This window comes from Vanellus vanellus (assembly GCF_965231255.1).
Source record: "Vanellus vanellus genome assembly, contig: HAP1_SCAFFOLD_2302, whole genome shotgun sequence".
NCBI lineage: Eukaryota > Metazoa > Chordata > Aves > Charadriiformes > Charadriidae > Vanellus > Vanellus vanellus.
The window spans coordinates 1-12,484 of NW_028128528.1; the positions used below are offsets into that span (position 1 = coordinate 1).

Genomic DNA, 12,484 nt, shown 5'->3' on the forward strand with positions numbered 1-12,484 from the left:
CTTCACCCTGCAGGCCCCGCCCCCACCATCATTTTCCCATGCCCCGCCCCCGCGGTGTCCCGCCCACCACAAGCGGTGACCCCGCCCCCCGAGGTGCCCCGCCCCCCGCCAAGCAGTGGCCCCGCCCTCACCGAGCAGCCCCGAAGCCATCCATAGCGCCAGCGCGCGCCCGGCGGCGGGCGGCAGCCGCAGCGCCCCCTGCAGGCGGAGCAGCAGCTGCGCGGCCGTGGGGCCCGGGGGGGGCTCGAGGGGCAGCGCCACCGCCGACCCGTCGGGGAGGAACGCCAACGCCTGGGGGGCTGCGGGGGCGTGGGACACGGCGGGACCCACACCCCCACCCCCCCGAGGGGCCCACGGACCCCCACGGCCCCGGGACCCATCCACCCCCCCCGCGAGGGACCCACACCCCCCCTCGGGGGACCCACCCACGCCCCCGCGCGGGACCCACACCCGCCCCCGGGGGACCCACCCACGCCCCCGCGAGGGGCCCACGGACCCCCACAGCCCCGGGACCCACCCCCCGCGAGGGACCCACCCCCCCCGAGGGACCCACGGACTCCCCGGGGGGATCCACACAACCCCGCGGCCCACAGACACCCCCGGAGGGACCCCACTGTGCGGGACCCACAGACCCCTTCCCGGGACCCACACGCACCCCCCGGAGGGACCCCGGTGCACGGGACCCACGGACACCCCCCGGAGGGACCCCCCCCGCCCCGCGGGGACGCGGGTCCCACAGACACCCCCGCCTCGCCCCGCCCCCCCCGGGCGCCCGGGCCCCGCCCCCTCACCGGCAGCGCCGGGGGGCGCGGACGCCCCCTCCCCCTCCCCCTCCTCCATGCGCGGGGCCGAGGTTACGTCGGGGTCACGGCGGGGTCGGGGGGGGTCACGGCTCCGGGCGGTCCGCGCGCCGTCGCCGCGCGGGGCGGAAGCGCCGCGGGTGGAGGGGGCGTGGGCACGCCCAGTGACGTCACGCAGCGCCACGCCCCACGGGGCGGGGACAGGGGGCGCGGCGGCAGCGCCCCCCGACGGCGGGGAGGACTCGGCGGGCCGGGGAAGCCCTTGAGGGGGTCCCGGGGGGGTTTGGGGGTCCCGGGGGCGGCGCAGGAAGAGGCGGAGCCGCTGTACGAAGTATAGAACCGTGTATTCCTCTGTGCGCGGCGGGGGGGGCCCGGGGGGACCCCGGGGGTCTTCGGGGGGAGAGGGGGGGTTGGGGGGAGCCCCGAGGGGGGGCGGAAGGGGGGGGATCCGGGGGGGGGGGGGAGGGGGGGAAGAGGTCCCGACCCCAACGGGGGTTTGCAAAATTAAAAAATAAAACCCAACGAAAGACCTGGGGGGGGCGGTAAAAAAAACGATTCCAGGGGGTGGGGTGGGGGTTGGGGGTTCCCGCATCTCCCCCCCTTGGACCCCCTGAGCCCCCCCCGGTGTACGGGAACCCCCCCTGTACCCCCTCTTCCCTGGGGGGGGGGGGGAAGGGACACGCAGGACCACAGAGGTGCCACCCCCGGGGTGGGGGTGAGCGTGCCGGTGTCACCCGGGGGGGTGCGGGGCAGGGGCAGAGCATTTTCCCCCCGTCAGACGTAGTACTCCTTGTCCTTGTTGCGTCGGGCCTTGCCGGGCGCCTTGGGGGGCGCAGGGGGCACCTTCTCCTTGGGGGTCCCCCCACCCAGGGAGGGGGCAGCGGCGTGGGGCCCCCCCCCGGCGACGGCGGCGTTGGCGTTGGCGGCGTTGGGGGCCGCGGCCCCGATGTAGTGGCGGCTCTGGTCCACCTGGTAGGAGCCTTCGTCCCTGTTGCGGTACTTGTACATGGCGTAGAGGAGGATGAGGATGCAGAGGGCGGCGGCGGCCACGATGCCCACCACCATGCCAGTGGTGCCCCCCGCCTCCCGCACCACCTCCACGGCTCCGGGGGCGGCGGCTGTGGGGACAGCGGGGCGACGTGTCACCGGGGCGGCCGTCACCCGCCCCCGTCCCACCGCGCCCTCCCGCGGGTGCCGCTCTCCCGCCGGCACCAGCCCCGGCAGCGGGACGGCCACCACGGTGGGGACGGTGACCTCGGCCGCCTGCTCGGCCTGGGTGGCGGTGACGTCGTTGTCGTCGTTGTCGTTGTCGTCGTCGTCGTCGTTGTCATTGTGGCGGGAAGCGGTGATGTCACCGCCCTGCCCCGCGAAGTCCTCGTCGTCGGCCGGCGGCACGTTGGGGTCGGCTGCTTCGCCCGAGGCGAAGCCCGAGGGCTCCTCGCAGTCGGGGCCGCAGCCGGGGGGCGCGCGGGGGGCGGGTGGCGGGGGGGAGGACGGGCCACCCCCCCCCGGGGACGCCGGCAGCACCAGCTCCCCGCCTGCGGAGACAGAAACGGGACGGGGGGGGGGCCGGAGAGGGGGGGGACCCCGCGTCAGCCCCCGCCGCCGGCCCCCCCGGCCCCCCGAGCCCCCCCCCACCCGCCGCCACTTCTCGCCGGCACGATTAGCATTTATTATTATCTCTTTTTTTTCTTTTTTTTTTTTAGCTAATTTTTCCGCTTTTTTTTTTTTTTTTAAGAGCAAACCGCGGCGCTGCCGTCAACTTACATCGCGGGATGGGGCCGGGTGATTTTAGCGTGGAGGAAAAAGAAATTGCAGGAAGGAAGGGAAAGCACACAAAAAAAAAGAGAAGAAAAAAAAGAAAAAAGAGAAAAAAGAACAAAAAGAAAAGAAGAGAGAGACACTCGGTGAGAAGGTGCCGCCGGCCGACCCCCTGCGGCGCCAGCGGCCTGCGGCCGGGGAGCATCCACCCAGCCAGCCGTCCGTCCATCTGTCCATCCCTGCAGCCAGCCGGCCTCGGTCCGTCCGTGACCCAGGCCACCAATCCGGCCTCAAGCCCAGCCAGCCTCGAACCCACGCAGCCAGCCAGCCGTGACTCCATCCATCCATCCATCCATCCGTACATCCAGCCAGCCGTGAGTCTGCATGTCCATCTGTCCATCCAGCCGTCTGTGAGTCCATCCATCCATCCATCCATCCCTCCCTCCCTAAATCCATCCATCCATCCATGAGTCCATCCATCCATCTATACATCTGTGAGTCCATCCGTCCGTTCATCCATCCATCCATCCATCCATCCATCCATCCATCCATCCATCCACCCAGCCAGCCGTGACTCCATCCATCCATCCATCCATCCATCCATCCATCCATCCATCCGTACATCCAGCCAGCCGTGAGTCTGCATGTCCATCTGTCCATCCAGCCGTCTGTGAGTCCATCCATCCGTTCATCCGTACATCCATCCGTTCATCCATCCATCCATACATACATACATCCACCCAGCCAGCCGTGAGTCCATCCGTCCATCTGTTCATCCATCCGTGAGTCCAGCCAGCCAGCCGTGAGTCCATGCGTCCATCCATCCGTGAGTCCATCTGTCCATCCGAGTTCATCCATCCATCCCTAAATCTGTCCATCCATATGTCAATCCCTGTGTCCATCCATCCAGCCCTACAGCCAGCCTCAAATCTGTCCAGCCATCCATGAGTCCACACGTCCATCCAGCCGAGTCCATCCGTCCATCCATGACTCCATCCACCCATCCCTAAATCCATCCATCCATGTGTTGATCCCTGTGTCCATCCGTCCGCCCATCCATCCATCTATCCATGTGTCCATCCAAACTTGAGTCCATCCATCTCTGAGTCTGTACATCCATTCATCCCTAAATCCAACCCTAAATCCATCCATCCATCCGTTGATCCCTGTGTCCATCCATCTTTGAATCTGACCAGCCATCCATGTGTCCATACGTCCATCCAACCCTGAGTCTGTCCATCTGTCCATCCATCCATCTGTCCATCCAACCTTGACTCCATCCATCCATCCATCCATCCATCCATCCATCCATCCATCCATCCATCTCTAAGTCTATCCATCCATCCATGTGTCGATCCCTGTGTCCGTCCAGCACTGCATCCATCTGTCCCTGCATCCATCCAGCCTCAACCCAACTATCTGTCCGTGTGTCCATCCCTGCATCCATCCAACCTTGGACCCATCCATGAAGCCTTGAACCCACCACCCATCCGTCTGTGTTTTCATCCATCCTTGAGTCCATCCACCTGTCCATCCATCAGTCCATCCTTGAGTCCATCCATCCCTGTGTCCATTCATCCTCAGATCCATCATCCATCTTTGAGTCCATCCGTCCGTCCCTCCATCCCTGCATCAGTCCGTGTCCAGCCAGCCAGCCTTGAATCCACCTGTCTCTCCACCTGTGCATCTGCCCACCGGTCCCTGTGTCCTTTCATCCACGAATCCATCCACCACCCTTGAATCAATCCGTCCACCCATGTGTCCATCTGTCCTTGAATCCGCCTGTCTGTCTGTGTGTCCATCTCTCCAGCCAGCCTTGAATCCAGACAGACGTCCTCGTGTCCATCCGCCCTTGAATCTGTCCAGCCAGCCTTGATCCTGGCCATCCATTCGTCTGTCCATCCATATGTCCATCCATCCATGCATCTGTCCATCTGTCCGTCCATCTGTCTGTCCATCCATCCATCCATCCATCCATCCATCCATCCATCCATCCATCCATCCATCCATCCATCTGTGCGTCCATCCATCTGTCAGTCCATCCATCCACCCATCCTCGATCCCGTCCATCTTTGACTCCAGCCAGCCTTCAATCCGTCCACCTGTCTGTGTGTCTGTTTGTCCGTCCAGTCACCCATCACTGACTCCATCCCTCAGCCCGGACGTCCACATGTCTGTCCATCCTTGAATCCCCCTGGCCATCCAGGTGTCCCTCTGTCCATCCAGCCCTGCCTCCAGCCAGCCCTCAGGCCGTCTGTCCATGTGTCCATCCATCCAGCCTTGGATCCATCCGTCCACCCAGCCTTGAGTCCATCTGTCTGTCTGTGTGTCCATCCGTCCAGCCAGCCTTAAATCCATCCAGTGGTCCTTGAATCCATCCGTCCATCCCTCGTCCGTCCTCCCATCCATTGTCCATCTGTCCTTCCATCCACAAACCCATCGTCCATCTGTCCTTCCATCCCTGAATCCATTGTCTACCTGTCCTTCCATCCATCTGTCCATCCATCATCCATCCGTGAATCCATCATCCATCTGTCCATCCTTCCTTCCATTGTCCATCCATGAATCCATCATCCATCATCTGTCTTTCCATCCATCAGTCCATCCATCATCCATCCACAAATCCATTGTCCATCTGTCCTTCCATCCATCTGTCCATCATCCATCCACCCATCATCTGTCTGTCCATCCTTCCTTCCATTGTCCATCCATGAATCCATTGTCTATCTGTCCTTCCATCCATCCGTCCATCCATTATCCATCCATAAACCCATCGTCTATCTGTCCATCATTCATCTGTCCATCCTTCCTTCCACTGTCCATCCATGAATCCATCGTCCATCTGTCCTTCTATCCCTCATGCATCAGTCTTTCTGTCCATCCATCATGTCTGTCCATCCGTCCTTCCATCCATGAATCCATTGTCCATCTGTCTGTATGTCCATCCTCTATCCACCATCCATCCGTCCGTCCATCCACGAATCCCTCATTCATCGTCCGCCCATCCATCCGTCCATCCGTCCATGACTCCCTCCTCCATCCGTCCCTCCTCCATCCATTCCCCCTCTCTCTGTGGTCCGTCCAACTGTCCTCCGTCAGTCCGTCCGTCCGTCAGTCCGTCCATCAGTCTGTCCGTCCGTCCGTCCCCCTCCTCCTCCCCCCCGCTGCCCCCCCCGCTGCCGCCCCTCCCCCCCGATGGGGTCAACGGGGTCTACAGGGACCCCACCCCCACCCCCATTGTCCGGGGGGTCCCCGACGTCCGGGGGGACACCCGTGGGTGCCGGGGGGTCCCCGCTGTCCGGGCTCGGGGGAGCCCCTGCGACGCTGCGGGGGGCGGTGGGAGGGTCCTCGCAGGAGGCCCCGGGCGGCAGCGGGCGTGCGACGTCCTCGCACGTGGGGGTGACACCGGGACGTCGGGGTCCCCTCCCTGTCTGTCCGTCCGTCCGTCTGTTGGGGCGTGGGTGAGGGCGGGGCGAGGGGGCGGGGGTTGCGCACAGCGGGCGGGAGTGTGCGCTGCAGGGCGGGGAACACGCGTGTGGGGGGCGGGGCCACGCGTGGGGGTGGGGGGGTGTGGGGGAGTGCGTGGGGCACGTGTGTGTCTGTGTGTGCACGTGTGCGCGCGCACATGTGCGTGTGCCTGTGTATGTGTGTGCACACGTGTGCGTGCGGGTGTGCGAGCAGCTGCTCGTGTGCACTTGTGCATGTGTGAACAGCCGTGTGCGCACGTGTGTGTGGTGCACAAGCGTGTGTGCGAGCCCGTGCGCCTGTGAGCATGTTTCACACCTGTGTGCACCCTTGAGCATGTGTGTGTGAGCAGCTCGTGTGCACACATGTATTTGTGGGCAGCCATGTGCCTTCCTTTGTGCACAAGTGCATGCACATGTGTGTGAGCAGCTAATTGCACACGCGTGTGCACATGTGTACAGCTGTGTGCATGTGCGTGCACAAGCATGCATGTATGCATGCAGCCAAGTGCCCTTCTGCGTGCACCAGTGTGTGCATGTGTGCGTGAGCAGCTAATTGCACACGTGCGTGTACAGCTGTGTGCATGCGTGTGCACAAGCACGTGCGTGTGGGTGCACACAAGTATGTGTGGGCGTGTGAGCAGCTCTTGTGCACGTGTGTGTGTGTGTGTAAAGCTGTGTGCGTGAGCAGCCCTTGTGCATGCGTGTGCGTAACCCACTGCCCGCCTGTGTGTGCACAAGCACGCGTGTGCGAGCCTGCCAGACGCACGCGTGTGCCCCAGCTCCCCCGTCACCTGTGTGCGAGGGGTTCGCTGCCGCCGTGGTGGTGGTGCTGGTGGGGAGGGGCGGATGGCGGGGTGGGGGAGGGGTGGGCGTGCCCCGGGCGGGCGGGCGTGCGAGGCCGTGCGGCACACGCGTGTGCCCGGGGCGCCCCCGCGGAGGAGCACCCACCTGTGCCGGGCTCACACTCCTCCAGGTCCTCGTCGTCGCTCGGGCACTCGGCCGAGGCCACCAACAGGTCGTCTGTGTTCTGGGGGGGACGCGGGGGGGTCACCCCCCGCCCCCCGAGTGCACGCGGGGCCCACAGCGCTGTGGGGCACACAGGGGTCTGGGGGGCCCCTAAGTGGACCCCAGTGTCCGGGACACACCATCCTCACGAGGGACACGGGGATCGGGGCTGCTCCCCCCACCAGCCCCCCCGGTGGACCCAGGGGTCCGGGACCCCCATTGCCATGGGGCACCCAAAGGTCTGGGGTGCTCCCCTGCCCCCCAAGTGCACGCAGGCATCCAGGACCCGCTCCTCCCCATGTGCCCCCCCCCCATACCCCCCAAATGCCCCCCATATCCCCCTCCACCCCCCATATCCCCCCTATACCCCCCCGCCCCCCAAATCCCCCCATACCCCCCGCCCCGTACCTGGGCGACGGTGTCGCGGAGGGTGGGCGAGCGCCCGCGGCGGGTGGTGGTGGTGGCCATGGTGGTGGTGGTCTCCATGATGGTGGTGGCCATGTCGGGGGGCGCGGGGGTGGCGCCGGGGGGGGCGGGGGGCGGGGGGGGCTCCCCCACCAGGCGCAGGTCCCCCTCCAGCCGCACGCGCGGGTGCCCCTCGGCCGCCAGCGCCAGCAGCTTCAGCCCGTTGTAGTAGAGCCCCGAGAGCTGCCCCTGGAAGGGGCGGCCGCGGTCCCGGCCCCCCACCCGCACGGCCGCCTGGCTGTTGAAGATGGTGAGCTGGCGGCCTGCGGGGAGAGAGCGGGTGGCACGCGCGGGTGCCGCGGCACGCACCAGCGCCACGGCGCGCACGGCTGCCGGGGCTCGGGGGGGGGGGGACGGACGCGCCGCGGTGGCCACGGGGCCGCCTGGGCCACCGGCGACGGGGTGAGGGCGCCGTCGACGCCCCCGGTGCACGAGGGCTGCGGCACACGCGGCGTGCGAGGGCCGTGCGTGCAATGCACCAGGGTGTCGCGCACGACGGTACGCTGCACAAGGGCCACGGCGCACGTGATGTGCAAGGGCCGTGTGTGTGATGCACCAGGGTGTCGTGTGCAAGGGCGCGCTGCACAAGGGCCACGGCACACGCGATGCACAAGGGCCGCATGTGCGATGCACCAGGATGTCGTGCAGAAAGGTGTGTTGCACGAGGGCCACAGCGCACGCGGTGCATGAGGGTCGTGGGTGCAATGCAGCAGGGTGTCGTGCACGAGCGCCATGGCGTGCAGTGCAAGAAGGTGCATCGCACCAGGGCCATACACGCCTTGCACAAGGGCCCCGTTGCACAAGGGTGCATTGCACGAGGGCGCCTCACGCCAGGGCTGTACATGCCTTGCACGAGTGCCCCTGTGCACATGGCACACGCACCACCCCTGCATGGCACAAGCACTCCGTGCACCTCTCATGCGTGTGCCTCGCACGAGGAGCAGCCCTGTGCCCCAGCCCCGCCGCCGCCCCCCCCATGTGTGCCACCCCCGACCCCCCCTCCCCCCCGACCCCTCCCCTCCCCCCCGGGCGGCGGCAGTTAAAGGGACCCCAACGCCCTCTCGGCCCCTTTAACCCTCTGAGCTGCGCCGGGGGGGGTGGCTCCGTTTGGGCTCAATTCAGCCGCTTTTGGTTCATTTGGGGCTGGGGAGGGGAGAGGGGAGGGGGGGTTCCTGCCTGAGCGGGGCCGGAGCGTGCGGGGGGGGGAGGGGGCGGCTGGCGCACGAGCGTGCGCCCTCGTGCACACGCACACACGCGTGCACGCACACACGCGTGCGCACAGGCCCCGGCCCCGGCGTCGCTCGTCCCCCGGCCAATTAGTGTCGCTAATTAGTGCAGTTATTATGCGGGTTTTAGCTCCGTTTATGCGGGTTTAGGGGGGGGCGGCAGCACTCAAAGGGTTAAAGCGCGGTTTAGGGGGCGGTTAAGTTCGTTAGTGTCCCTTTAACCGGGGCGGGCGGTTAACCGGGTTAACCGGGTTAAGGGGTTAGCGAGGGTTAACGGGGGGCGGGGCAGAGTCCAGCCCGCCCGGACACCCCTGGGTCCCACTGGACAACGAGGTCCTCGGGGACGCGGGGCCCAGACGCGGGGTCCCCGCGGGGGGTGCGGGGGGGGGGCGTGGCGGGGGGGTGCTCGTTAGGGCGGCGCTGACGAGTTACCTTTGTCGAGCAGCCACTCATCGACCACCCGCCCCAGGCGGTAGGGGATGCGCTGCCGCGCCAGCGCCAGCCGCTCGCTGTCCCCGCTGCCTTGGGAGGGAGGAGAAGAGGGTTATGCCACCGCTGCCACCGCCACCGCCATCACCGGCACGGCCGGCGGCACCAGGGCCGGCGCGGGGCACGGGGGGTGGCACCGGTGGTGGCATCGTGGTGCGGGTGTTGGCAGGGCCGTTGGTGTCGCCGCCAGTGGGAGTGTGGTGTCACCGTTGGCATCACCATGGCGGGACTGTGGTGGCACCGTGGTGTGACCGTGGCCTCACCGTTGGTGAGGGTGGGACCATGGTGTCACCCGTGACGTCACCGTGGTGGTGGGACAGCGGTGGCACCACTGGCATCACCATGGTGTCACAGTCGGCATCACCATGGTGTTCACCGTTGGCATTACCATCAGCGGCACCGCAGTGGGACCGCGGTGGGACCATGGTGTTACCTTTGGCATCCCATGGCAGGACCATGGTGGCACCGTTGGCATCACCATGGTGTGACCGTGGTGGCACCACTGACATCACCATCAGCAGCACCATGGTGGGACCGTGGTGTCACCATTGGTGTCACCGTGGTGGGACAGTGGTGGCACTGTTGGCATCGTCATGGCAGGACCGTGGTGGCACCACTGACATCACCATCAGCAGCACTGTTGGTGTCACCATGGTGTGGCCACAGCGTCACCATTGGCATCACCATGGCGGGACCATGGTGGGACCATGGTGGCACTGTTGGCGTCACCGTGGTGTGACCGTGGCACTGTCATATGACCGCGGTGTCACCGCTGGCATCACCATCAGCATCACCACAGTGGCACTGTGAGGTCACCATTGACATCACCGTTGTCGTCACCGTGGTGTGCCTGTGGCCTCACCGCTGACATCACCGTGGCGTTGCCAGCGGCGTCACCAGGACAGACCTGTGATGTCACCACGGCACGGCTGGTGGCATGGCCATGGCGTCACCATCCCGCAGCCACAATGTCACCGCTGACATCACCATGACATGACCACGGTCTCACTGCTGAGGTCACCGGGCCACGACCGTGATGTCACCGGCGGTGTCATGGCCGGGGCGTGGCCGTGTCCGGGGGGTTTATGCGGCGTTTAGGGGGCGTTTGGGGGTCCCGGGGGGGAGGGGCGAGCGGGGCCGCCCGGGCTGCCCTTCGTTAGCGCCCTCGTCAGTGCCGCAGCCTTAATTAGGGGAGGGGCGGCTCGTTAGCCCGGGGGAGGGGGTGCCCAGCAGGCACAGGGGGCTGTAGGGAGGGCTGTAGGGTGCCTGTAGGTGCTATAGGGGCACAGTGGGGTGTCTATAGATGCTGCAGAGGTGCTATAGGATGTCTCTAAGTGCTCTGGGGCACCTATGGGTGCCATAGGGTGGCTCTGGGGCGTCTCTAAGCACTATGGGGCACCTATGGGTGCCATAGGGTGGCTCTGGGGCGCCCACAGGCACTGTGGGATGCTATAGGGTGTCTCTAAACGCTCTGGGGTGCCCGTGGGTGCCGTAGGTGGCCCCGGAGTATCTCTCAGGGTGCTATAGGGTGCCATAGGGTGCTGCAGGGTGTCTCTAAGCACTCTGGGGCGCCTATGGGTGCTATGGGGTGCCATAGGGTGCCACAGGGTGTCTCTGAGCGCTATGGGTGCCAGGGGTGGCTCTGGGGCGCCTGTAGGCGCTCTAGGGTGCTATAGGGGTGCTGTAGGATGTCTCTAAGCACTATAGGGTGCCATACGGCGCTATAGGGTGTCTCCGAGCGCTGTAGGGTGCTATAGGGTGCCCCGGGGGGGGGGGGGGGGGGGTACCTGGGGGGTAGCGCTCGTGCAGGGGGCCGCCGTCCACCTGGAGCGTGGCGTTATGGGGTGTTTCTGAGCGCTATAGGGCACCACAGGGTGTCTATGGATGCTATGGGGCGCTATGGGGCGCTATGGGGCGCCCCCTCGGCGGGGGGGGTGGTACCTGGGGGGTAGCGCTCGTGCAGGGGGCCGCCGTCCACTTGGAGTGTGGCGTTGCCGCCGCTGCGGGTGAAGCGCACCACGTGGAAGCGCCCGTCGCTGACGGCCGTCCCCCTCTCCTCCAGCGCGATGTCCTCCGTCCCCACGTTGAACAGGACCCCCACGGCCCCCTCCGCCTGCGGGGTGGGTGTGGGGCACCCGTGGGTCCCTGCCCCACGGCCCGACCCACAGCGCGACCCACGCACGCCCCCACGGACACCCGCCCCGACACCGGGGGTCCCTCCTGCAGTGGGTGCCGGTGTCCCCAGGGCGAGGGACCCCCCCGGTTGGGGGTGATGGGGTCCCACGTGCCCCCCAGCCCCATAGGTGCCCCCTCAGCCCCACATCCCCCACAGAGCCCAGCCCAACCGCTGGGGTCCCTCCTGCAGTGGGTCCCGGTGTCCCCCAGTCCCCCACACCCCCCCGTGTCCTTCCCCCCATGTGTCCCCCATACCCCATGGCCCCCCCGATGTGTCCCCTCATAGGATGTGGAGCTGCAGGAAGTCCCCCAGACCCCCCAACCCCCCCCCCCGCCCCATAGCCCCCCAGCCCCCCCCACGCCCCCCATAGGCGCCCCACCCCCCCACCCCCCGGACCCCCCCGCCCCCCCATAGCCCCCCCCATCCCCCATAGCCCCCCCCACCCCCCCCCACCCCCCAAAGCCCCCCCGGACCCCCCCCAGCCCCCCCGTACGATGTGGAGCTGCAGGAAGTCCCCCAGACCCGCCGCGCTCTCCACGCGCAGCAGCACCGCGTCGCGCTGTCTCGTGCTGAAGCCCATCGCGAGGCGGTCCGCGCGCGTGCTCGGGCGGTCGTTGGGCGGCCACGTGTAGGTGATGAGCGCCCCCCCGCGGCCGAAGATGTACGTGGTGCCCGCTGGGGGGGGGGGGGGAGGGGGAGGGGCGTCAGCGGGCACCCGGCGTTGGGGGCGGCCGGAGGCGCGGGGCGACCCGGAGCGGGGGGGGGGGGGGGCCCGGAACGGGGGGGGGGGACCGGGATCCGGGGGGGAGACAGGACTGGGGGGGGGCAGGATTTGGGGGAGACCCAGAGATCCGGGGGAGACAGGACTGGGGGGACACGACATCGGGGGGGGGGCAGGATTTGGGGGGAACCCCAGCAGCTGGGGGGTCCCAGAGATACGGGAGGGGCAGAACTGGGGGGAGACAGCATCTGGGGGGGACACTGGCATTGGGGGGGGGGGGCAGGATTTGGGGGAGACCCAGAGATACGGGGGGGAGACAGGACTGGGGGGGGGATCCAGTATTCGGGGGGGGGACAGCATCTGGGGGGGGGGCA

General features: G+C 67.0%; 1 protein-coding gene across 1 annotated transcript; it reads right to left on the reverse strand.

The window, feature by feature from the left end:
* Positions 1 to 1,256: 1,256 nt before the first annotated feature.
* LOC309684282 (neurexin-2-beta-like) lies at positions 1,257 to 12,064 on the reverse strand (the record flags this gene model as incomplete). Its single annotated transcript, XM_082500211.1, has 6 exons — positions 1,257 to 2,338; positions 6,977 to 7,055; positions 7,442 to 7,761; positions 9,157 to 9,246; positions 11,155 to 11,326; positions 11,883 to 12,064. Coding segments are annotated over 6 exons (1,607 nt in total), but the record flags the coding sequence as incomplete, so codon positions are not given.
* Positions 12,065 to 12,484: the final 420 nt, after the last annotated feature.